This window comes from Mytilus edulis, chromosome 9, assembly GCF_963676685.1.
Source record: "Mytilus edulis chromosome 9, xbMytEdul2.2, whole genome shotgun sequence".
In the NCBI taxonomy this organism is placed as follows: domain Eukaryota; kingdom Metazoa; phylum Mollusca; class Bivalvia; order Mytilida; family Mytilidae; genus Mytilus; species Mytilus edulis.
In genome coordinates, this window is record NC_092352.1 from 18,213,579 (window position 1) to 18,240,826 (window position 27,248).

Consider the following 27,248-nt stretch of genomic DNA (forward strand, 5'->3'; position numbering starts at 1 on the left):
AAGCGTATAAAACAAGGCATACTTACATTATATCAATAACCTAAGAGAGGATTTCAACCTTGACTTTTGTGATTCAAAAATACATTTTCTGAATTCAGAATTAAATAAAGTAATGTCAAAATCTACTCTTTTTTGGCATTCAAAGTAAATTGAATTTGGGTGTGTTTTTTTTAATGATAATTTGATATAAGGTGACTTAAGATAATGATTAATAACCAATTGTTCTTTGTCAGTAACTGTCCTTCATCAACTAATACTGTATTTAAACTTAGCTTAACAGACAAACAAATATGGTAGTTTACCTTATGTTAAAAGAAAAAAGATAGAATAAGCAAATATTTTACAAGCTTTACCGGTATATAAAATAAGTCTGACATTTAAAAACGAAAAAAAAAAGAAATACATTTTTTGCACTCTCTGTAACTAAAAGACCTAAATTAAATACTGATAGCTTCAATAATTTACCAGAAATAGAAAAAAATGTACTTCTACAAATTACAACTTTAAATAAACTGGATCACAAATTCCAGTGGTATTTTCCAGAGACAAAAGGGATAAACCTAAGCAAATCTATAAAACTATAAAGCTATATTGAAAATATCTATTCAGGCTAACAAACATTTCGCAATCATCCACAAGCAACTGCTTTTAATTACAACACACATTCAACAGATTTCTTAAGAAAAAATAAAATTAATTATTACAAAATCAATGACATCAAGCATAAGGATACCTATATTTGCAAATTTAATCATTTTTCATATATTAAGCAAAACAAAGTCCAGACTTTTAAACAGTTGAAATCAATCCAACTGATCATTCCTTTATAGTGATTTACCTGACAGAAAGAGTTATTTTATTTTAAAGTTCTAAAATAGAGCTCTGTTAGCAATCGTTATCATTAGAGAGTTAAATTATTTGAAACAAGTAATTCATTTAAAGAAGAATGCACAGAACCAGTTAGTTTTGCATTTACAACCAGTTGGTTTCTTCAGTGTAAATAAACTCAAATAATTTACCTTTTATCTGAACAGAATGGCCATAAGATTTACTATCCTTTTTCGTTGTAATTAATATCAGTATCTGGATCTGAGTAAATGTTCAATTTCAATTTACTTAATGCATTACACAATACAACATAAATGCTTTTATCTATATAGCTGCCATTATATCTGACAATTCAAACAATAAATAAGCTTCAAGGACAAAATATAAGATTCAAGGTCAATCAAGAACTAAATATAAGCAAACTTGGTTATTAAACACAAATTACACAGTAACAGTTTTAGATAAAGGAATTGCTTTAACACTTCATATAGGAAAAAAACATTTTTGGCATCTTATAAATTTAGACAGTTGGGTGCAAACCATTCATAACTACATAAATAAACAGATGCATCATGTTATATTCAGATGAACATTATCTGAGTAAAGTAAATGTGTGACATATGTAGTAAATAGGCTTTGACACCACTAAACGTACACAATGTAAACATGCAACTACTTGAGAAGATTTCATTTTGACCATGTTAATGTACTAGCAGAAACATGTACTAGACTTATGAATTATGTGCAAGCAGCATTTTGTTTGTGATATTCTTTGTCTGCACAAAGCCTGTAGTTATGGTAATTTTAAAAGTTAAAAGAAAAGCAGGAAATGTAGTACTAATAAATCATGTAAAATCATGAAAAAAGAACAGTATTTAAATGATGACATTATTTGCAAGCATTTTTGTGAGTAAGACAAATTTGATTGTACAAACAATTGGAAATGAATCATTTAAATGTCATTCTAATTTCCCTTACAGCAAAAATACTTTTTTATCTTTCTTTTTTGAGACTTACTTTTTAGTACATTTATCCAAAAAATTCTTTTTTCAAAAGTCCAATATCACCCATATATTTTTTACAAATTAAAAATTCCCTTCTTAAAAAAGCATTATCAGTGACATAAAAGACCCATCACAGAACAGAAAACTTTTGTTTTATCTTGGCTTAAGCATATTAAACATTATTGCATCAGAATACTGAACTAGGAAGGATAGAACACACTAAACAAAGGCACACTTAGATATATTTGTTCCTTAAAGTCTATTACTAATTTTATAGCAATACAACAACAAAACATGCTTTCAAACTTGGAAATGTGTTTAAAATGAGGTTTGAACACTTCTATTATGATTATAAATTTAAAGCTGTACTACTAGACAGCAGCCCAACAACCAAAAGATACTGAAATACTGACAGCGTTTACTTTCTGGAGAAAACTTTAATTTTAATATGGTTTTTGGTAATTTCTATTGTATATGTTTTAACAATTACTTTTTTCTTTAGGGGAGAATTGAATTTCAAGACACTGAGCTAAAGAGGATTTTAATACAATCTATATATCAATAATTATAGACATACATGTACAAGCATATTGAAAAGATATTCATTAGTCAAGAGGGTGCAAATAAAATTTAAAAAGAACAAAATGTTGAGATGCATTCACATCATCCATCAGTTTCAGATACAATTCAGTTCTAATGAAAGCTTCAATTAAATAACAAACAGGAAATACAAAAAAAAGATCAGTCTTTAAAAGTATGGAATGATATCATAGCATTAAAATATATGAGCAAAACTTTTGTACATGTAGTGTGTTTACATCAACCATCTTTTTAAATTAAAGTCAACACAACCTTCTTCAAAACAAATTTAACTTGGATGAAAAAATAACACACTTGAAAGATACATGTATCTTCAAACAATTCTTATTTGAAACATTCCAAAAAATCTAAATAGACAAAATCTACTGACTATCAGTTGCAACTATATCTGACAAAATTTCTTGGGACTGTTTTGTAAAAATCTTCCATTTGAAATCACAATCGATCATTTTAAGACACATAACTGTTAATTAGTGATATATCCACCCAATAATAAAAAGGGTTTAAATTATTTTATGAAACTGGTCAATTCTACTTCAATTTTATGATGATATGTCAATGACTATGATACGACTATAGTCAAGTAAGCCATTTTACTGCAGAAAAATTGATATCAATATCTAACAAATAATTAAACAGCTTAAAGTAAAATTTGAACTGATTAGTTGTAAAAAATTAAACACCTAAATAAAATTGGTTGTTACTACAGGATAAGAAAAGTTTGATCTTAATATTTTTTTTAAATTTCAAAACATGCAAATACTGATATTAACTTAAATACAAAGTTCAGCACAAACATACTGAATTTCACAATAAGTATTCAACTCGCCAATATACATTTGATACATCAAACTGTTTATTCCTCTTGTGCTTAAGGAATTGATCATAAAGTGCTCAAAACTAACAATCAACAAAAGCATATAATATCTGTAATGACAATATGTTTACTTGGATCAAGCATGCTAAATCTAATTATCTGTTACACTCCAGTGTTTCCCTCTCTTAAACAAAAAATATAATATCGAAAATCAAATTCCGTAAAAAGAAGTGCCTCCATTATAAACAATAAAGTAAAAACAAACAGATGGAATATCCTTTTCTAACAGTAACTGACTGCAAATAACAAAAATAATGCAAAGCACAATCAAAACCAAAGTCTTTTCCCCTGTCGGCTCTGGAAATCTTGGCCTTGGATAAGCGTGAAACACAAATCACTTTTAGCACCAAACAAGAAATGGAATTCTTCTTTCAGGTTTTATCATTTCTTTCTGGAAAACTGCTTGGTCTAGCAAATTTTTCATTGCTAGGTCTTGGTTTCTGAAAAAAATAAACAAATTGATCATTTCTATTTTAACCTCAGTATCAACCGACATGTGATAAGATTTACAATTTACCATTATGGTATCTAGTGACAAAATTTAGTTAAAACGTAAAATGAGAATTATTGACATTGTTTCTATGCAGTCTTCTACTGTCATTGAAAGCTAATCAAACGCAATGCATCTGTTATATTAGCATATTGCATGTATTATCCTGAATCAATACTGTCATTTTCAAGAAAAGATTAAGGAGATATAGGGGGAGTAAAGGTCTTTAAATCAAAGGGGGACACAGATGACGCCCCCGCTTGCATATAATATAAAGTTGTAGAGGGACATAACTAAAGAACAGTACGAGTAACACTATCCAAATTTGTTTCATAACATTTTGTTGAGGCAAACTAAAGTAGGAGAATGGAAACCAACTTTTGTACGCACTGACAGATGTACACACAGACAAGGGTAAAACTTAATGCCTCCTCCGCTATGGCAGGGGCATAAAAATGTTTAACCCCATCACATTTTTGTGTCTAATCAGGAGAGCCTAAGGCCTTTGTTTGTCCTGTATGTTTTTTTTTAAATTTAGTTCTTTATATGTTTTGGAGTTTTGTGTGGCACCCATTTTTTAGTACACATTTTTGCTTAAGAGGACAACTGAAGCCCACTGTTTTCTGCTCTATGGTTGGTTTATACTCTCTTTGAAATTCCTAATTACCATTCTCTATTTTATTAGGAGATTATACAATGTAGCATGGTAAAGTGAATATTACGGAAGATAGTTTCATTTAGTTTTTTTTTTTTTTATTTTTCCCTCCACTTACTCCCTGACATTAATTTATTTAATCCACTAAGCAAGCTTAGTGTCTCTTTCAAGCCATTTACATATATATAGAGTGATATATTTCTAATGACTTATAAAGGATAGTTGCATGTTTCAAGGTTCTTGAATAAATGATGAGTAACTGCCTATATACTTAAATATACTTTGAATTTAGTAAGTAACACTGTAAACATATATTTGCTATATTGCATTATTTTAAATACAGTTGTTATAATTGAATTATACCTTGTACATGTATTAAGGAGAGAGCTTTTATAGGCTGTGCCTGTTGCTCAATCCTTTTCATATCTTAATGAATAAAATATGTTTAAAATCAAATCAAATTATGGAAGATTATCCTACTAAGTATGAAAACTATATGACAAAATGTCTCTGAGCATAGATGAGTTTCAGATGGTAGGACTGGAAGAATTAATATACCCTCTGTACCCTTACAGACAGGAGGCAATAAAAGCAGATGTGGGGGAAATCTTAATAAGACAGGAACAAAACAATACAAGTTTAAGATATTTTAAGGTCACAAACACATTCTCCAAAGAATGCCAAAAGTAAATTCCATATGTCTGACTAAGCACTATGGTTTGTACTGACATTATATTATATGCTTAAACATTATTCCTGATAGACATGGAAATTTAACCATGTCAAAAAACTTTGAATAATTTGTTCTTTTCCTATTTCCAGTGTATGAAAATTTAACCATGTCAATAAACTTTGAATAATTTATTCTTTTCCTATTTCCAGAGAATGACCAACACATTTTTTCCAGTTGATTTTTTGTGACCTTATCCTCTTTTAACACACCTAAAGTGTTTTAGAATCATTTACAAATATTCAAAACTTCTACTAGATAATAGATAGCAGGTTTTTCTATGAAAATACTGCAACTGATAACAGACAACATGAGTGCAATAGAATTTTTCAACAAGTGACAACCTTTTCCTTAATTCATGCCGTGAAAAAGGGTGTGCAGATTATGTTCTAATACAGAAAATACAAGGTAAAGTTTTATTGAAATTCGGTCTGTAGTTTAATAATATTTGTGGATACAAAGTACAAACAGGTAGACACATATAGAAACATCCATACTGAAGACAATGAGACAAAGAACAAATGAACAAACTGACACAACAATTACTATGCACTGCCATTTTGTACGGTAGGGTTTTTAAACAGTCACAAAAGCCCGAAATGATAGGCAAAGGGACTCAAATGTTCTATATCTATTATGTCAAACACGAGAAGTTAAAAGTTTCTGTGAAAGACTTACACCACTGTCTCAGGTTAGGGGAGGGTTGGGGTCCTGCTAAAATGTTTAACCTGCCACATTCTGGAGCATGTAATTCAGTGATTGTCATTTGTTGCTGAGTTACATATTAGTTTTTTGTTCACGTTTTTGGTACATAAATTAGGCCGTTAGTTTTCTCGTTTAAATTGTTTTACATTTGTCATTTCAGAGCCTTTTAATATTTAGCTGTTGATGGGGTATGGGATTTGTTCATTGTTGAAGGCTGTAAGGTGACATATAATTGTTAATTTCTGTGACATTTGGTCTCTTGTGGAAAGTTGTCGCATTGGCAATCATAGCACATCTTTTTTATATTAAGACACATAACTCTGATTGAAAGAAAAAACTTCACTAAATCTCAATGGATGTGCAGAGGTTAAAGTGTAAATATATATGCCTATTCACATTCTTAAAAGGGAAATAAAATGTGTGTGGGGTACCTGCATGGGTGAATGTTCAGAGGTTTAAGTGTAAATATGTATGTCTATTTACATCCTGGAATGGGAAATAAAGTGTGTGTTGGGTATAATTACCTGCATGGGTGAATGTACAGGAGGTGACGTTCCCGGGTAATGGTGGGGAGGGTGAAATGTTCCACTACTAGTACTGCTGGTACTACCAGTACTCCTCCTCATGGGACTTGGAGGACTAAACGCTGGATAATTCACTCCTATAATTATATCCATACTTACTCTTAATACTTAATAAAAGTACACAGGCATTTTAGAAAGTGTGGAAATTAAAGAAAGTTTTATTTGGTCCCACATATTCACTTCAAAATTTCAAATTTGGTAATTAGGAAATTAATCTACGTATAGTTATGTTTATCCATTTTTACCCAGATAAACGCAATCAATTATGCCACCCTAAATCTTATTTTGAAATGAACTGAACTTTATTTTGTTCTGACACAGCAAAATAAGTGAATGTAAAGTAATCTTATTTTTGGATGCATATGCAAATGACTAGGATCTTTTAAATCAATACCCCGAGTTTTACTGTAAACATATCTGCTCTAATCCCAAGTATAAGGTAGAAAGGTTGATAAACTAGACGATATACCGGAATATTTAAATAATACCCCTTGTTTTACCCCAAAAACTACTAAATATCAATGGTGTCTATATTTGAGATTCAATTTCGTATATTTTTATATCAAGTGTATAAAATCTGCATTGTTAATAGTGGGCCTAAAGAACAAATGTCAGTATTTGTGTAAATTCAAACCTCAAAACATCTTGAATGTAATACCTATTTAACAAAGTCTGATAGGTATTAGTTTATAACCAGATACAGATTTTTTCTTGTTTTCACATTGTTTATGAATTGAGTTTTGAAGTTTGAATACAACTGGGAATATATTAGGGCATGCAAACAATGACTACAGCTAGCACCATATACATTTACTAACCTGGAGATATAGGTCTGGATGTATTAGGAGAACCATACGGGATAGGACTTGATACTGTTCTTGGTCTAACACCATGACTCAAATCTTGCTGCTTTGTCATTTCATTAAAATGCCTGTAAACAAATGTGTCAACACATATTTATGTCTGCAGTAAGGATTTATACAATAAAACTTAGAGAAATCCTTTTCCTCAAGAATAGCAGTAATTCTGTATAGTTATCCTAAATATTAATATTGATATCACTGGCATTTGTAAGATAAGTTACTTGTCATTCATGTTATAATCTGTTGACACAGAGATAAGCTATTAATAATCTAAAAAAAAGTATATTATAAATCAAATTCGTACAAAAGTCCAGACTTTTGAGCTAATGATAGGAAAGGTTTACTGACATAAGAGGTCTCTAAACACATCAACTTCAAATGGAGCTTTCGTTAGTACAAGCCATAATAATTACTTGTATCAGCAGGGACAAATGTAAAAGCATAAAAATATTGTATTTGTCAATACACATAATTAACAGCGCCTGGTTTTGTCCTGTGCTTATAATACCATTTGGACAAACCTGGTGAATTTAGTGTCTCAGGTTGTATGAGGCCAGAAGACAGAAAACATCATTTTTACATTTGTTGAAAGGGAGACAGATTTATACACAGCAAAATGCTGATTGTTTCTTTGTTTTCAGGCAATAAGATGACACTTAAGGGGGTTCCCGGGTCTAAATCATTTATATAGGATTTCTCTATATTTTTCTATAAATGAACTTTATCTTATAGTTAATAGAAAAATAAAATAAAAAGTGAGGTCACCGTTCATTTGCGCCCACAATCTGCCTTCTAAAGAAGCATACATTTTTGTAAAGGTGTTTTTTTTCTGTTGAAGTAATAGGAGAAATAAAGGCAATATCGGAAAAAAAAAAGAAATTTATTACAAAAATCGCTAAAATTTTACAATAATTTAGTTTAAGTACAGCTTATATGGAAATTATATTAAAAAAGATAGGTCACCGATGAGTTGAAAAAGATACTTCAATTTTAGAGCCAAAAAATGGCATTTTTCCACCAAAGGGAAATAATTTGGAACTTTTTCAATGATGTAAACATTTTGAAAGTCATCTGGGACCAACACGAATTGATTGTTTTGAATGATTTTTGTACCATATGATAAAGTAACAACTACAAAAGGAAATAAATAAAATTTGTAATGAAAAACAAATGTTTGATTTTTTTCTGAAATTTTTATACCCTCGAGCCTCCTTAAAATCAAATATACCTTTGTTTTTAGGCAATAAGATGACATTTAAAATCAAACATACCTTTCATCATCCATTTCAAGACTAGATTCACTTTCAGACAGGTGACGACAAAGGTTTTCCCTCCTTTCCATCTCCAACTGTAGTTTTCTTTGTAGACGTAAATTTTCTTCTCTTATGTGTTTTTCTTCTTGAGCATAATGTGCCATTTTTTCTTCATCTATGAATATATTCTTTAATTATCAAATCGAATAATAAAAATTTTCCAGGTGAATTTTATCCTTTTTATTCATTTTCTCACTGATTATAGCTGTCAGTGGAACTATATAGATGAAATAATTAGTCATAGATTCAATATATCAAATTAATCTCCAATAATTTCTAACTCATATTTTTCTAATTCATATTCCTACCCTGATTTGATGGGTATTTAATGTTTACTTCTGCTTAACTACTAATTTAAATTCAGTCTCAGAAGCTTACAAGGTAAACATGGTAAAGGTTGTTTTTTTCAAGGAGTTTTAATTTCATAGTTTTAAAGGCCAAACTGTTGACAAGTTTTATTTTTGCTTTTTTTTCTCTATCACTGACTCTTATCTCCCACAAATATAACCAGATGCTCCACAGGGCACAGCTTTATACGACCACAGAGGTCGAACCCTGAACAGTTGGGCAAGTATGGACACAACATTCAAGCTTGATACTGTCTGAATTTGGATTGTGATAAAATTTTTGACATAATATAGGTTTCTGACACAAAATGAATGTGGTCAAAATCTTACAAATCTATTACTCATTACTGTCAGTGTGCAATTGAAGATTTCATCTTGAACAATTGAAATTTGAAAAATTTTGATTTTTTTTTATGAATCCTGTTAAAAAGTTGTAAACAAAAATCCCCCCCACCAACTTATCGAAACCCCCCTTGGACTATAACCCCAAATCTTAATTCTAGCCTTTCCTTTGTAGTATGGAACCTTGTAGTACAATTTCAGAGAGATCCATACACTTTAACACAAGTTATTGTCTGGAAGCTAGAAAAATGCTTCTTTTTGGCCCTTTTTTGGCCCCTTATTTCTACATGTTTGGGCTAATTAACCCCAAACTCAATCCCATCTTCCCTTTGTTATATGGAACATTGTGGTACAATTTCAGAGAGATCCATACACTTACACGCAAGTTATTGTCTGAAAACTAAGAAAAATGCTGGTTTTGGCCCTTTATTCCTAAACTGTTAGCCCCATAACCCCTAAAATGAATCCCAACCTTCTACTTGTGGTATTTAACATTGTGGTACAATTTCAGAGCAATTGAAATATTTATACACGACTCCGTAACACGAGTGTTTATTCTGAAAGTAGAAAAATACTTGATTTGGGCCCTAATTCCTAAACGGTTGGAACCATCATCCCCAAAATTAATCCCAGCCTTCCTTTTGTGGTATAAACCTTCTAAAAAAAATCATAAAGATCTTTTTACTTAAAACTAAAGTTATTGTCTGGAAACTAATGTGTCTTCGGACGACGATGATAACATCCTACCATTATATGATCCCCCAAAAATTCTGCGTCGTATAAAATTAATGATATAAAATATTTATTCCTATTTTTATCTTCATTGCAAAAATTCCATTCTTTATACAGCTCTTCTATAAAAGCATGCAAAGCAAACCTTTGATCAACTTGCTTGCTATGTTTGTAAACAACAGGTAGGTAGTCTGTTTCAGTCTGTTTAATATATACTGGAATTTGATTGGACAATAAACATTAACTTCATTCCATGTCAATTTTTATTGTCAAATCAAATCCTGGTATATAATAAAACAGACTGAAACTCCATCTAACCATTGTTTGCAAATATCCAAGCAAACATAGCAAGCAAGTTGATCAAAGGTTTGCTTTGCATGCTTTTATAGAAGAGCTGTAACAGTATTTGAATTTAAGAGATAATTAAACTTCTCTACTATCATTATATACAGGAAATGAAGTACAATTCTAGGTTCTGTACTTCAATAACTAGCCTTAACAAGTAGACTTTATCAGGGCAAGCTATACAAAAACAGACATCAGTCTACTGACTGTTGAATTATGGCCATTCATGGCTGATGAACAGTAAGAAAATTTTGAAAAAGGGGAATTCAGGTAGGAAAATGAAACAAGACTGGCCTGTTGGTCTTATTTGTTTCCCTGCACTTTTTTATCTGAAATATATTTACGTTCTACTTGTGCTCTCCGCAGCATGTCTTTCAAGTTATTGACTTCTCCTCTAAGGTTTTCTATATGTTGTGTTAAATTCTGTGCTGTATCGCCATTGTTCATATCACGGGGGGAAGGAGGTCCAGTCACAGGTTGGTCTAACTTTTCCTGAAGCAATCTAAATAATAAACATACAACCACATGTATCAAGTTATAACTATCCTTTTTCCAACACTAAAATGCAATTGACTAACAGTAAATGTCTTTGAGCTTGAGGGCATCCATTGACAGCCCCAAATTGTGTGGTCTTAGTTTTTTGTACACACTTCCTAAAGATAATGAACCCTCCAACTTGTATCAATAATTAAGGTATGAAACAAAGGTACTCAAATTATAGTTCATTACCTTGAACTTTACCAGCATAAGATTTCAACCTAAAATGAATATATTATACACAATAACCCTTCTTGTGGAGGAATTCTGCATGAAACAGTCAATTATTGAACTCACTCTTATTTTGGAATGTCCATGTATCATGCAAAAGAAGGATTTATTTTAGGCAACTTTGGCCTTCTACAGTAATGTTATTTTTAAAAGACTGACAAATTAGTACAGGGTTCTCTCCAACTTTAATACAGGGTCCAAATATATATCAAGATTGTAATTTATCATAAGTCAAGTTCAACCTTGACCCCCAATTTATTTTTAATGATACAAGATTCCCATGATAGAAGACATTAAACAACATACCTTTTCTCTGCCTCTAATTTGTCCATTTTTTTCCACAACCTGTTGACTAGGGACTCTTGTTCTTGTTCTAATGCATTTTCTAATTCCACCTTTTCTCGTCTCAACTTAATACATAAAACAACTGTTTGATTAATAAATCTTAAACTTCATATTATTTTTTTTGTTATGTGTATACGTAACAAAAGGATGAAAAGAAGGTTCAGACTACCGTAGAAAGGCTTGTATAGTCCGCGGTTTTATTTTCCAAAATTTGACCTTCGAGACAGGATGCGGACTATAGAGTACAATAAGCAAGAAATAAGAGAAAAATTTTAATTTCGAGGGCGAGGTGGTTTGTTTACGCGTTCCGCCATCTTTGTTATTGATATTGTAGAGGGCGCTCTTTTCATTTTTCAAACTAATAGTTTTAACTCATCCATATCAATAAGTTATTTCTATTCAATATCAAATTAATACCAATAAACTGGTATCTGATTGATTGAAACGATACAATCATAGTGTAAAAGACAACTGTAAACCAGCTTAGAATTTGTAAACTACAAAACGTAATCAGTTATTGTTCGTTCCATTTTGGTGTTTCATACTGACTAATATGGTTTGTATAAGCTTAAGATCCTTCAAACATTAATGTGATAGATATATTAAAGACTGTTTTACAAAAGAATAGAACTGTTTTACATTCAAAGTCGTATTATAGTGATATCTGTTATGTACAGATTTCGACTCTCACTGATTATTTTCTTCTTTTACACATGCTTTTTAATTTTCCTGTTTAAACATACACAAGTTTCTAAATTGTTTTTTAAGTGAATTAAACTTATTTTAACAGCGTTCTAGAATCATTTACAAGCAGTTTCAGCTTCTGTTTGATGATGGAAAACAGGTTTTTCAAAGAAAATACTGCAAACGACCGCACAGGATTTGAAATTACCGGAGTTTCATTAGACCCTATCTAACAGTTACAAAAAGTTTTATTACCTAATATTTTGTGGGGAGAAGCGGGTGCAAACAATAAAAGCCTTTTTACGTAGTTTCTTTTCAGTTCCTTTTTTTCACAAACACCAATTAATTTGCATATTATCAAGGTGTTTAACAATACACCATGCATTGTTAGTTATTGTTTTGTCTTTGTTTGTATATTAAAATGAGAAGATGTGGTATGATTGACAATGAGACAGCTATCCACCAGAGTTCAAATACATTTGTTGTAACAATGATATTAGCAATTATTGGTCATGTATATGTCTGCTATTTTTATGATGGAGTCGGTGTACATGATTGATATGGTATATTGTACTGTCAAGTTTACATCAAGTACTCAACAAATCAGTTAAATAAATGTAGCGTGAATAATCATGTCCTATCAATATGGTACTAAGTATGCTTAAGAGATCATTAAATGTCTTCCAATCAACTTAAAATATTACAGGTATTTAATGAAAACCAAGACTTCCCAGCTGGGCATATTAGGGGAACTAATAACACAATATAACAAACCAGGAATAATTTCATTATAAAATAAAAAATCTGTTCACAACTATGTACCTGTTCAAGAGTCACTTGTTTAGACAAGGTTTCTCTTTCTAACTTTTCAATCTTCCTCATCAATTTGTTAACTTGATATTCTTGTTCTTTTTCTAATGTCTCCTCCAGTTCAACTTTTTCGTTCCTAAGCTGTAAATCAAATAAGATTTATTCAAGAATTTAATAACACAATTTTTATAACAAAAACAATAATTTGTCCTTTATTTTGAAAGGTAAATGGCATGGCCCAAAATATACCAAAACTCTATTGTATGATTGGAATAAATTGATCCAATAATTCTTTAGGCTAAACAGTTATTTCCCAGGCTTATGTACCAATATACATTGCAACATTGATTGTAATCTGGGTGATGCAGGAAATTTATTAGCTTGACAATGAATCTAGGATTTGGGACAGAAACTGTCAGCTCTGGTTAGACAATTTTCATGTAATCTGTCTTGATTGCCCTTTGACCTACCACTTTCCCCAAAAAGACCATCAGACATCAGAGCCATCTCTGACTTACAAAACAATACCTCCATCAAGAATGCTCATAAAAAAGGAATGAATTTCACAAAACTGTAAAAACTAACCAAATGGCTGCACAAAATTAGGTGGACATTTTCAATGTATTAACAAACATCCTAAAAAGCCATTAAACTCTGGGTCAAAATACTCTTTATATGTTGTGACAGAACTCTACGACTGCATGCATGGTATTCTTTTCAATTTTATTTACTAATCCGAGGTATTAAACATCAGATGTTTAAAATAAGTATGAACTTCATTAGTACAAAAATAAATCAAATTTAAATTCTTAATATATTTCTAGAAAAACAAAGGATATGGGATACACATCCATGACACAAAATCAGTTCATGCACAGCAAAAAAAAAAACCACAAAAAGCAAAGGGACAAAGCTTTTATTGCTGTTCTTCATCCTCAAAGCAATCAGGTATACAACAGAGAGCAAAAAAAATCTTGCACCTCACTGCAAGTTTAAGACGGCCCCTAGCATGGGCTTGAGCAGAATTCTTTGCAAAATAATTTGGATAGACATTGTAAGAGGTAACACCACCTAATCGTTTATTTTTTTTCATTTAAGTTTACATGATCAAACTTTACCTGTGTTAATTTTCTGGACAAATCATTGGTTAAAAATTCTTCTTCTTGTTCATAATTCATAGCCAATGACTCTTTTTCCTTTTTCAGACATTGTATCTTCTTTAGTAAGGTATTACTAATGAATTCTTCCTCTTGTTCAGCTCTGGCTTGCTACAATATTTTAACAGTATTATTATAAAATGACCGATCTATTCATTCAACAAGATGTACATGTATATATCATATAAGACTATTGAAATTATCAAATGTGTATTAATTAAAAATAAGACACTCTTGCTATTCAAACCTTCTGTAACAGAAAGCTTTAAAAATGTGATTTTTTTTTTAAATAACTTGTAAAAATGTGATAAAATTTATGAGAAAAAGAATAAGATGTATATATATTTTTCGGGGAAAGGTATGTATAAATGTTAATATTAAAGTATTGTTTATAACATGTGTAAAGGACACAAGTTTGGAGGAGGTGAGCCTCCTAGATCATGCTCATGGAGATTTTGATTATGTGAGTGCTTGTTGTTTAAAATATAATTAATGATTATGTGATTTTATTTGTAAAAAAAATGATTATGTGATTACTTTGACAACCCCATGAGGGCCTCATCATTCTCATAGGTGGTTGGCATTTTTTCCCCAGAATAGACTTGCCTGGGCTTGAATAGATATTTTGAGGGCTGCCAAATCAGAAAATTGCTGTGAACACAGAATCCCAAAGCGGATAACTCATTTGAGGAACAATCCCTTATTTGCCAGGTTTTCCACATTATCTTATAAAACATTTTGATTTGAATCAATCAGAATTTTAATCATAATAATAGAGTAATTCAAAATCATGCCTTATTTTACTGATGTTCCTATCAAACAAACTAAAACATTGTATACATGTACCAAAGTCTATGAATCATATCTTAAATTTAGAAATGACAAAGAGACATGAAAGTCCTGTTAGTGACAAAATACAACAATGACAACTCAACTCCTGATCAAAATTAGACATTTTACGAACATTTCAAAAGATATACGGGGCGAAAATGCATTTCTTCAAATAAATTAACATTTAAAATTTATATGCTAACAATGTTGACACTGGCTTTCTGGAGTTCTTTTTTGTCCTCCTGTAACGTCTTGCATTTCAGTTTGTATGTTTCTAACTCCATTTTTAAAACTCTGTTTTCTTGCTGTAATGATTCGATTCTTTTCTGAAGCTGTTCTAATGTTGCTGGAGATGGTGGTTTAAGCGTAGGGCCCCCATCAATAGAGCTCGTATCACTTTCGAGCTCGCTCGCACTGTCCGCCATTTTTGTTGTTTTCTTTCAAAACGTGATCATTTGTATTTTCGAATTTAAAAATCTAACATTCAAAATACTCTGAAAATGTGTGAAATTTTGACAATCAAATTAATACGAACATATTGCAGATATTTCAAAAAAGTATTGGCTAATCAGAGAAACAATTAATTCGAAAACTATGTTCGTAAAAAGTCGGACTAATTAGTGAACTTTGCGAACTTTGCGCCGATTCTCGTCCGATATTATTGTGGATCTGGCCCCTGCTTAGCATGGCAAAACACGTTAATGTGTCAGAATTGAAGGTGAGAGACAAAAGACAAATGAAAATTGGTTGTATTGAATGTAGTTTTATTTATAAATGAGTCTACATGTCCGATCCAGAGACCGAGTAAAGAAATTTTGGATTTCTAAAATTCTAGTCAATTCGGCATCTGGTCAAATCGGCACCACTTATAGTAGGGTAGTACTAGTAATTGGGTTGCCTTTTGAGCAATAACGGTAAACAAATCTTCCAAATGATGTAACGGTAATTTTTGGTGCATGACGATAAAATGTACACTTTTTTTTTTGACAATAAGGATATCAACTGATTTTTACGCATCACATACACCTTATCGCTATTTGTCCGCCATTACTGGATATCACACAGGTTCCCGTAAAATTTTGAAGTCACAATACAAAATATCTGACGCCACAATGGAAAAGTGATTGTTGTATGCGTCAAAAGTTCAAGCGGCCGGGTCAGCCGGGATTAGCGATAAGGTGTATTGTCATTATTACACCTTATCGGCCGGCCGACCTGGCCGCTTAAACTTTTGACGCATACAACAATCACTTTTCCATTGTGGCGTCAGATATTTTGTTTTATGACGTCAAAATTTTTCGGGAACCTGTGATCCAGTAATGGTGGACAAACAGCGATAAGGTGTATTTATTCCCTAAAATAATGCTTGCAATAATTATTCGAGACCTCTGATAAGGATTTTTTGATGAATCACTGTAAAGTTTTAACCAATTTGATGCTAAAAAAGGTAAATAGCATTACTAGAAGGGGGCAGGACCTTTTTCGGGACGTCGAGATCAGGTGTTTTTCAGCTCGGGATTTCAGGATCTGGTACATTAATTCTTTTTTTCAAATTTCGGGATGTCAGGTTTTAAATTTCTTTAAATTCTGGATTTCATTTTTTTAAGCCCACATATTGGTATCAGGACCCCTCCTACCCCCTCTTTTGTTTTTTTGGAAAAAGATTAACGTGATTCTTCAGAAACGTTTGATTTTTTTTCCCTTTAAAGAAAGTTTACATATTTTTTGTCTTGCACCAAAAATTCCCAATAATGTCATTTTGCAAGAATTTTAACATTTATTTGTAATGGAGATACCCTAATAAGGACCTTCGTACAAAGTCTATTTCAACAACTAGTCAAATCAGTACCTGGTTAATTCAGCACCTGAGGTAATTTATTAGTATATATAAGTCTTATGTGTAGCTGCAGAACGGTAACTCGAATGGTCCTTTTTAAATTTTATGAAAGAGCTCTAGACTACAGCGTCAAAATTATCAAAAAATATCAAAAGGACATTAGAGCTAGGGTTCTGCAGCTATATATATTTGTTGCACGTTACAGAAGTTCCAATGGAAACTTTGTTACAAACAATGGGGCCATACATTATATTTGTTCTTACAGACCTTATTGATATTTGGGTGTCTGTACCTCTTGACCTGATAATCTGTGCCACTTGAACTATATACATCATGCAACAATCACTTTTCCTTTTTGGTGTATGTCAAAATTTAAACAAACATTTGTGATGTTCAGATGGCAGACAAATAGCAATAAGTTGTATTGGAACTCGTGTCAAATTAACATAAAGGAACCTCTATTTCATGACAACTGCACATAACTGGTAAACATAGGCTATAAGAATGGTGTCAATGTTTTTTTATTCCATACAACTAGACAGGAAATGCAGAGAAAAAAAACCAATCTGTAAAACAATGATTAAATTACTTTTTTTACCCAACTGTGGATTAAACAACTGCTTGAATTGCTTAAGGGAGATTCATGGTATACCGCCATCTTGGATTGTAATATTGCATTACACAATCAGTCTAGTTATTTGCCCAAATCTGCAAATTTGTAGACATATGTGGAGATTTATTGGTAAGACTGTTTATTTATATGAAGAAAACTTGCTGATTTATTGCATTAATCCAAATATTTAAACAAATACCAAACATTTGTGCTTTAGAATCATTTTTTTTTAACTAAGCCATTTAAGGGAAAATAACTCTTTTAGGAAAAAGAATATACTGGAATGATAGGGAAATACATTGTGTTCTTTAACAAAGACGATTTTACCACATTTAGAGAAAATTTTATGACTTACATGTACTCAGTAAGCAATATGCGATGCATCAATAAATTCCTTTAAAAGAGTATTGAATACTTTAAATCCTTTAAAAGAATAATTGCGAGCTGGACCATTTGCTTATGATCTAGGTTTTCAATTACTTGATTTAGTAGCTAGTTTGCTGTAGATGTACCTTTAAAAGTAACCCAATTAAGGTTGAAGCTATTTTTTTCAGGGATTTGATTGGTGGGTGCAGTTCAGAAATCCATATGATACCATAGAGAAACATGCTTCTTTCCTTGGAGTAGAAATAGTTTGTTTTACAGGAACTCTGTTAACCCTCATACATGGTAAGTGTAAATATGATTGGTTTACAGAAGTAATGCTTACATTTGTACAAATGAACATGTTTATAAATGAAAACTTATAAGACTTTATATATAAATATACCTCTCTACTTTTTTATGTTTATACTTTCCCTTGATGGTTGATTTTCTTTTTTAATCAATATGGGATTTCTTGATCGCTGTTCTTCATCATGTTCATTTGGTATATATTCTGTTATGAAGTCAATATTCTAGCTGTCTCCTGATTTTTTTTTCGCTATAAGGATGTCACAAAAAAGGCAACCATGCCAGATGACATCACATACATGTAGGATCAACATGATCTCTATTCAAATCATTAAAAAATAGGTATATAGCTGAACTACATAGATAATTATTAGAGAAACAAATTGTACCATTGTATCTTGTTTGATGTGATTGTTTCTCCTGTTTCTGTAGAGATGCACCATTGTATCTTGTTTGATGTGATTGTTTCTCCTGTCTCTGTAGAGATGCACCATTGTATCTTGTTTGATGTGATTGTTTCTCCTGTCTCTGTAGAGATGCACCATTGTATCTTGTTTGATGTGATTGTTTCTCCTGTTTCTGTAGAGATGCACCATTGTATCTTGTTTGATGTGATTGTTTCTCCTGTTTCTGTAGAGATGCACCATTGTATCTTGTTTGATGTGATTGTTTCTCCTGTCTCTGGAGAGATGATCAAACATTTAATGAGAAAGTGTCTTATTTGGAATTTGAGAGGAGATTTATCTTATTACAATTGATGCAAGGGTAGAAATTATATTTAACATTAAATATGTACTGTCACAATTTAAAAGTTGTAGTACACTACATACGACTGAAAACCTTTAAAAGATATGTTTGGTAAATGTTATTTAGTAAGATAGCAACCCCAAAACATTTAAATATTTTTATTTTTATTTTACTGGTAACCATATTTTCTTCAAGGAAAGACACACTTTGAAGGCAGCTATATAAATCACCGGAGTTTAGAAAAAGGCAATAGTAAATTAAACATATATTTAGATTTGTTGTTCATTAACATATTTACATTTAAGTGCTTCAATTATATTACTACAAGTAAATATACCGGAATTTGTTGGTTTGCTTTCTGTTGATCATATGTTGTGTATGATTGAAGAACATTTTGTTAAATCACATGTTAAAAATGTATTAATCTGTTCTAAAATTATGATTCAGATTCATAAGAAATAACTTTCTATTTTGATTATTTCAGCTTTAAGAAATGGTGGTCGATTTAGATGGTTATGGCTGGCAACTCTTTTCCATGGAATAACAGTGGAATGTGTTTCTTATTTCATACCAGATATTGATAATTTCTGGCATGCCCAAGGTGTAGTAACCTTCCTCGGACTCAGGCTTCCATTATACATCGCTTTAATATGTAAGTGTTTAAAATAACTTTCAATAACAGAAATAAAATCTAAATGTTCATGTGTTTGTTTTTTTACCAGTCTCATTTTTATAAAAGATTTTTAAATATAAATAACTTTGCCAAACTATTTTGGTCATAATCTTAATTATCAAGACAGCACTCAGCAATTATGTGTTCTTTTTTCTTCTTTCATTTTTCTGATATAAAATGCAATCACCTTTACACCTTAAAACTGACACTCTGACAGCAATGGAAGGTGAGAGGCATGGTTCCTTACAACTCTTTGCAGGTTTAAAACAATGTTTTATCAGTCCTTTCATTATAAAGTTTACAGCTGCATACTACGTGGATTTACAGTAACTAAATGGATTATACTGAAACTATGTCATGTATTTCAGGAGGAGTGTAGTCTTTAAAAAGTTGTTTTTTGTTTTGTTTTTTTTTGCAAGCAAAGTCAGGACTGAAGTGCATTGATACATAAACAGACTACTATCTACCGGTACCAGTAATTCAGGTAAATCAGTCATTATTCTTCACAAAAACAATTTCTTTGCATCACAACTTGAAAAGGGAGATGAGATTGAATATTATTTGTTTGTTTCATTGTAATACATTACTGTACTTTCCCTTAATTTCAGATCCCTACTTTATATATACAGCCTCAGTAGCAGTGTCACACATGAGGTTACCCTGGTGGGGAGAACCATTTGCAGGTTTGTTAAAACTAGAATAACATTGACAGATTCTATTACCAGTACTTTTTATTTTTACAAAGTATTTTTTTTGTATCATAATCTGCTAGAAGAGCAAAAGATGCTTTGATTTCTCTCATCTCTATGCTGTCATAATGTTTGATGTAAGCAGTAATAATCATAAAATAATCGATTTTCTAATGAGAGATTTGACACAATATTAATCACATTTATTTCTCATACCCTGTGTTCTTACTTTGTTTTGTTTTATATTGCAGTTGGTGTATCAGTTGTATTGATAGACCTGCCTTATGACATCATGGGTATAAAGTCGTTATGGTGGACCTGGCATGACACTGATCCTAACATTTACGATCGTCATTATTGGGTGCCGTGGACAAGCTATTACTTCCATGCAACATTTGCATGTGGGTTCACATTTGTTTTCCATGGAATAAGAAAACTTCTGGATAATCAAACAGAAAAATGGGTCTCATCAAGGTGAGTAAGATTTTGAGTTTTCTTTATTGATCCTTCAAATTTTGGTATTTGCTATTTAATAAATCATGAAAAATCGATTTTAGATGGTAGCAAGAGAATATAATCTATCACCACAGTGTACATGTTATTTTGTTTTAAATCTAGGATATTTGAGGTACAAGTTAATGTGTAGAGCCTTTTGTTAAGTAAAAAAGGCTAGACATTTATTATAGATCTGTATCTCGCAATTGTTAAATCTGTCTTTCTTGTCAAATAACTAAATACCATTAATAGCTAGAGTATTTTTTTTATTTCAGTTTTTCTAAGGAGTTTATCACATGTGTATTAACTGGACTTCTTGGTATGCCATTAGGAGTTTTACAATTCTTACCAATTTACCATCCTCTCCACGATACCAACAAACTACACTCAGAAGTTTGTGTTGCTCTGCTGTTTGCTTTCTATGTTATGATCATATGGTCAGCAGACAGATCTAAATCTGAAAACAAACCAACTGATAGGAAAAGTAAGTACCGTACATTGTGTCATAAGTAGATTATACAATGTATAATTAGTGTAGACCATTCATCTCACTTCAGGGTTACCACCATTGCACTTGGGCATAGCTATCAACAAGATAGCGTAACAATACCACCATTGCACTTCAGTGTGATAAAAAAATGCACTACAGCATCCAACCATCGCACCTCAGTTTGACCAACATGGTTGGGATTACCATCACAGTTCAGAGTCTTACATATATATACCTAAAAATTGTTTGAAAATCTGGTCTGAATTAACAGGTACAGGTTTATGTAATTTAGAGGGGTCAAACTAAACAATAATTGAGAAAAAAAAGCATTACAGATACCAGGTTATAAATGGCATAAATGGTATGCCATACAAGTGTTTCATCTATACAAGAATCATCAGTGGGGCTCTAATGAAAAAAGTTATACATACCTTAAAATATGATATTGATAATACAATAATCTTCCATGTATTTTTATACGACCGCAAAAAAAATTTGCGGTCGTATATTGGTATGAAGTTGGCATCGTCTTCATCGTCCTCCTCATCGTCCGAAGACACATTGGTTTTCGCACTATAACTTTAGTTTAAGTAAATAGAAATCTTTGAAATTTAAATACAAGGTTTATGACCACAAAAGGAAGCTTGGGATTGATTTTGGGAGTTTTGGTCCCAACAGTTTAGGAATAAGGGGCCAAAAAAGGGCCCAAATAAGCATTTTTCTTGGTTTTCATACAATAACTTTAGTATAAGTAAAAGTAGATTTTTGATAATGGGCCCAGATTTCAAGTTGGTCCAAATCGTGGTCCAAAATTAAACTTTGTTTGCTATCAACAAAAATTGAATCCTTGGGGTTCTTTGATATATGCTGAATCAAAACATGTATTTAGATTTTTGATTATAGACCCAGTTTTCAAGTTGGTCCAAATCGGGGTCCAAAATTAAACTTTGTTTGATTTCAACAAAAATTGAAAATATTGGGTTTTTTTTTATATATGCTGAATCTAACCATGTATTTAGATTTTTGACATTTGGGCCCGGTTATCAAATTGGTCCACATTGAGGTCTAAAGGGTCCAAAATTGAACTTTATTTGATTTCATCAAAAATTGAATTCTTGTTGTTCTTTGATATTCTGAATCTAACCATGTATTTAGATTTTGGATATTGGACCATAATAGGTAAATGTCCAATTTAAAATTTATAAGTTTTTAAGTTTAAGTTCTTAGACCACATTCATTCTGTATCAGAAACCTATGTTGTGTCAACTATTTAATCACAATCCAAATTCAGAGCTGTATCAAGTTTGAATGTTGTGTCCATACTTGCCCCAACTGTTCAGGGTTCGAACTCAGCGGTCGTATAAAGCTGCGCCCTGCAAGCATCTGGTTTTTATTTACACTGTGGTAAGTTTATCAGATATATGATGGCATGATCAATAATGACATAAAAGGTATGATTACATTTGTGTATTATATCACATAAATGTTTTGGCTTAACTTAATGTAATGAACAACATAGACTATGTTATAAATATATCACATGTTATTTGATTAACCTAGAGAATTTTATTTTAGATAAATACAACAGCGAGATCCTGCTTCATTTAATCCTGCATTATGGATTCTATGTCATCCTTGTATTCATATCTAAACCAGAGAATAATGTAGTCACAGGTCTCCACGAACCAGTAGGAGCTTGTCAGGAAACTGTACCAGTCTATACAGCATTTGGTCATGTAAGTTTGAAATCTCTAACTATTATGTTACCTTGAAAAGGGGATGATATATTATTATTATTCTTGTTGAATATATATTATTCTTCTCACTTTTTAGCTCACCTGGCCCAAAGGGCCAAGTGAGCTTTTCTCATCACTTGGCGTCCGTCGTCCATCGTCTTCATTAACTTTTACAAAAATCTCCTCCTCTGAAACTACTTGGCCAAATTAAAACCAAACTTAGCCACAATCATCATTGGGGTATTTAGTTTAAAAATGTGTCCTGTGACCCGGCCAACCAACCAAGATGGCCGCCAAGTTGTCTGAATTTATGTTTTATACCTCATATTAATTTTTAAGATATGCTATTGTAATTATAATTTGTCTGCAATTGTTCTTCTTAATTAAAATAAGCACTGTATTTTAAAAATAATCTTGTGACAATTCTGAGACAGACTTATTGAAAACTTAGTACATAAATTTTAATGAATAAATTCAATATTTGAATATTCTAATCAAAGAAAAATAAGTAGAACAGTTGAAAAAAACAGAATTTTATATGCCCTACTTAGGGGCATTATGTTTATCAGTCTGTTCATCTGTCTGTCCCGCGTCAGGTAAAAGTTTTGGTCATGGTAGTTTTTGATGAAGTTGAAGTTCAAACAACTTGAAACTTAGTACACATGTTCTTTCTGATATGATCTTTCTAATCTTAATGCCAAATTAGAGTTTTGACCATAATTTCACTGTCCACTAAACATAGAAAATGGTTGTGCAACCAGGGCTGTATGTTTTTTGCCTATTGTTATTGTGAGAGCAGTCTTCATGATTACCCATGATAATAATATTAATAACCTTTATTTAGAGTCTGCATATTATACAACCAAGGACATCAAAATAAGCTCTAATGCCATGGCCAGTAAAAAGGTTGTCACCTGGAAGAATTTTCCTGCAAAAAGGCTTCGTAAGTCATAGGAGTTTAAAGAAATTGTATCTAAGACTTATTTTTGGGCTTGTTCGTTAAAAAGATCTATTTGAGAAGACTGTGAAATGGCACACTAACTTAGAATATATGTCTTATATTTATTTTTTTGTATTTCAGGTGTTGGCAAAGAATAAATATCTATGTTTGGACCACTATGACGAAGCCATTTTTGACTTCCACTGTGTGAAGAATTTACCAAAGCCTGGCACAGATTATTATACAATTTGTGGAACAAAATTTCCTAACCATGCTGAATATATTGCAGTTATTTGTGGTGTTTGTACATTTGGATTTTATTGGTTTTTCCAGATTATGACACAATCATACAGCCTTCCTAGAACAACACAAAAGAAAGTCAAACAGAATTAACTTGTTTACTATAATATTCCAATGAATATGTTATGGTCACTAGTCCAAAACCCATTTTATCTTCCTGTTTAACATAGCTGCTTCATTAATGTACCAGTCATTATATTGTAAGGTGTTGGGTGTTTTTGTCTGTCTGTAGACAATTTGTAGATTGTCAGCTATAACTTTTATTCAAGTCAACCATTTTGTCACAAAAGCTAAAGTATTGATTCTTGAGATGCTAGTCACACTTTTGTTTAAAGGTGAATAGGGTAAAACATATTATCTTTGCAAATAGTAATGTAGTGTATGTTTTACCTAAAACAGTTTGTCTGCTGATTTTTTTATTAGCAAAATCATGTAAGATGTTTTTTTAGCTCTTTTTTTAGAAAAATTGTCTTTGAGAGCCTTACTACCAGAATTTGTAGTGCTATCAAAATTCACCTGGCTTAGTGTTCTTTTTCTGGAATATTTTGTAATAGTTAGTGTAGTTTTTTAGGAAATAAAACATGTACTTAAAAACCAAAAACTTTTGTTGAAAATGTTTGTTGATTAGATATAATTATGTATACTTCAATGTAGTATTCTTTTAAGTTGGGGCATATTTGGTGCAGATATAAATAATAGTGCTGAATTAATACAATGTTTGAACACTGGTGGAAAACATTTTTTTTCTTTGATAGAAGTTATCCTGCCATAAATCTATGAGATTATTAATTCAAATATATGAGTTTTGTTAAATTTATTTGTTTAAAAATTGTAAATGTGCATAAAAAGGGGTATGGGATAAATGCCATTGAGACATCGTGCACAGCTCTGAATGTCTACATCGTAAGGTCTGAGGTGGAGAGTTGTCTCATTGGCAATCATACCACATATTCTTATTTTTATATGAAATTACTGTGCTCATTCAGTAGGCTTTGGCATATCACAGTAGGAATTTAATCAGTGAGTGGACAACTAATGAAAGGGACAACCTCTGGGCGATTACTTTCTTTGCTGTGATTTTGATAAAATCATGTGTTCAAAGTAACCTACAAAGAATTTTCTTGAAAATTCATTATATGCAAGCTGAAATGCAAGGAAAAAAGTAAGTCTCTTTTGTGAAATGCACACTGATTAATGCAAAATGCTTCAGCAAATTTCATCACTTTTGCAAAAGTAGTTGTTAGAATTCAAAAAAGAAAAAAGAAAATCAGATTTACCTTAAGAACAGTTAAATTCCAACATGTACATTGAAACAGTGGAACTTGTGGTGAACCTTTTAAGATATGCTTGTACATACATGTATGATAATTTCATTAAAGATCTATGTTGTTGTTCGAAAATATAAAATATATAGTGTGTTGTTGTAGTTATAGTTTTGTGTTTCCTGCTATTGATGTAAATTGCAAAAAAGGGTCACCTTTCTTTGTTCCGACTATAACCAATCATTATTTATCCTAAAAAATGTATTGAGAATTTGTATTGCATGGTGCATGGAAATATAGGCAAACATGTTTTCTGCTCTTTGGTCGGATTGTCTCTTTCACACATTCCCAATTTTTATTCTCAATTTTATTTATGCAGATTTGTTAAATGGGATAAAGTCGCTGCCTAATAAAAGTATGTTAATGTGACAGAATTTTAAGTTTAACAACCTTTTATACTTTGTTTATTAAAGTCTTAGCTCATTAAGGACACCATTATATCATCAGTATAAAGGAGAAGCCAAATAAGTGTGGTGAGATAATGGTACATTCCATGTTTGATTGAAACAAAACTGTAAATTTTGAAATGTATGTACATGTACATGTTTTTTAATGATTGAATATGGGATCTAGTTGTTGTTTACATAATCATATCTTATTGAAATTACAGTATAGATAAATAAATGCTGAATTTGGATATTGAATATAGTTTTTATGTTAACCAATAGTTTAATGGGAAAAGTTGGATATTGTCAATTCATTTAAACCCTCTAATTGGAAAGTCGGATATACCGGTAGTCTGATTCATTTGGATTTTCTGATGTGAAAATTGGAAATTGTCTTTTCATTTGGACTCTCTAATGGGAAAGTTGGATATCCTCTATTCATTTGGCCCCTCTATTGGGAAAGTTTGATATCATCTATTCATTTGGACCCTCTAATGGGAACTTTGGATATTGTCTATTCATTTGGAACTCTCTTATGGGAAAGTTGATATTGTCTATTCATTTGGACCCTCTGATGGAAAATTGGGTATCATCTATTTATTTTGACTCTCTAATGGGAAAGTTGGATATCGTCTATTCATTTGGAACCCTCTTATGGGAAAGTTGATATTGTCTATTCATTTGGACTCTCTGATGGAAAATTGGATATCATCTATTCATTTTGACTCTCTAGGAAGTACACCACTAATTCATGGTCCCATTACTTTCTATGAAAAATTCCTCCATTTCAACCAGGCACACCTCTTTCATTTTAAGTTCAAATAAAGTGGCAATCATTGCATGTCAAAGCAACACTTAATGGTGTCTTCTACTGAAAAAATCAACATACCTTTAGTGGCATATACTGTGGATTCATTATTATTCGTTGGATACTAATTTTCGTGGATTTCGTGGGTACAAGTGTACCACGAAATTAAATGTTCAACGAATGACATATTTTATATAGGCTTGTAATCAGACATCTGCAAAACCACGAAATTAAATATCCACGAACATGCAGGTTTTCCTTAATCCACGAAAATTGGTACCCACGAAAATAAATGAATCCACAGTAGAAGAACTGGTTCCCAGAACTTCGGATATACCAAAACAGGTACTTCAGATCTGACAAACAGACAAAATGTACCCTCTTTTTAAAATTTAGTGCAGTGTTTTTATACGCCCGTCGTCTTTTAGACGGGACGTATTATGGTATACCGTTGTCCGTCCGTCCGTCGTCCACACTTCGGACAATAACTCAAAAACACTTTCACCAATTTCCATGAAACTTAAGTGAAT

General features: G+C 31.6%; 2 protein-coding genes across 3 annotated transcripts; one reads left to right on the plus strand and one right to left on the minus strand.

Moving 5' to 3' along the window:
• Positions 1–180: 180 nt before the first annotated feature.
• Positions 181–15,468, minus strand: LOC139487743 (coiled-coil domain-containing protein 6-like). Of its 2 annotated transcripts, XM_071272785.1 has the most exons (9): positions 15,214–15,468; positions 14,141–14,290; positions 13,035–13,163; positions 11,490–11,593; positions 10,760–10,917; positions 8,608–8,764; positions 7,292–7,404; positions 6,414–6,550; positions 181–3,749 (listed from the first exon to the last, which is right to left on the minus strand). In XM_071272785.1, exons 1-9 carry the CDS (start codon positions 15,433–15,435, stop codon positions 3,681–3,683), a joined length of 1,239 nt encoding a protein of 412 aa, XP_071128886.1. In that variant the 5' UTR covers positions 15,436–15,468; the 3' UTR covers positions 181–3,680. The 2 variants fall into 2 exon arrangements, with proteins under 2 accessions (XP_071128886.1, XP_071128887.1); XM_071272786.1 differs by lacking the exon at positions 6,414–6,550.
• A 123-nt stretch (positions 15,469–15,591) lies between these two features.
• On the plus strand, positions 15,592–26,161 carry LOC139487744 (uncharacterized). The gene is made up of 8 exons (XM_071272787.1): positions 15,592–15,728; positions 18,015–18,129; positions 19,364–19,531; positions 20,161–20,235; positions 20,493–20,715; positions 21,012–21,220; positions 22,802–22,962; positions 24,044–26,161. The coding sequence occupies exons 1-8, from the start codon at positions 15,696–15,698 to the stop codon at positions 24,293–24,295; spliced, it is 1,236 nt and encodes a 411-aa protein (XP_071128888.1). The 5' UTR covers positions 15,592–15,695; the 3' UTR covers positions 24,296–26,161.
• The last annotated feature ends 1,087 nt before the right edge of the window (positions 26,162–27,248 follow it).

Bases quoted from the DNA above. Each gene is read 5' to 3' on its own strand.
- LOC139487743 (XM_071272785.1), bottom strand. From the start codon at position 15,435: ATGGCGGACAGTGCGAGCGAGCTCGAAAGTGATACGAGCTCTATTGAT. The intron at 6,551-7,291 runs GTTAGTAAATGT...ATATAATTATAG, and splicing joins ATCCAGACCTATATCTCCAG to GAGTGAATTATCCAGCGTTT. The intron at 3,750-6,413 runs GTAATTATACCC...TATTTTTTTCAG, and splicing joins CTGTACATTCACCCATGCAG to AAACCAAGACCTAGCAATGA.
- LOC139487744 (XM_071272787.1), top strand. From the start codon at position 15,696: ATGGCAAAACACGTTAATGTGTCAGAATTGAAG. The intron at 18,130-19,363 runs GTAAGTGTAAAT...TGATTATTTCAG, and splicing joins TCTGTTAACCCTCATACATG to CTTTAAGAAATGGTGGTCGA. The intron at 22,963-24,043 runs GTAAGTTTGAAA...TTTGTATTTCAG, and splicing joins TCTATACAGCATTTGGTCAT to GTGTTGGCAAAGAATAAATA.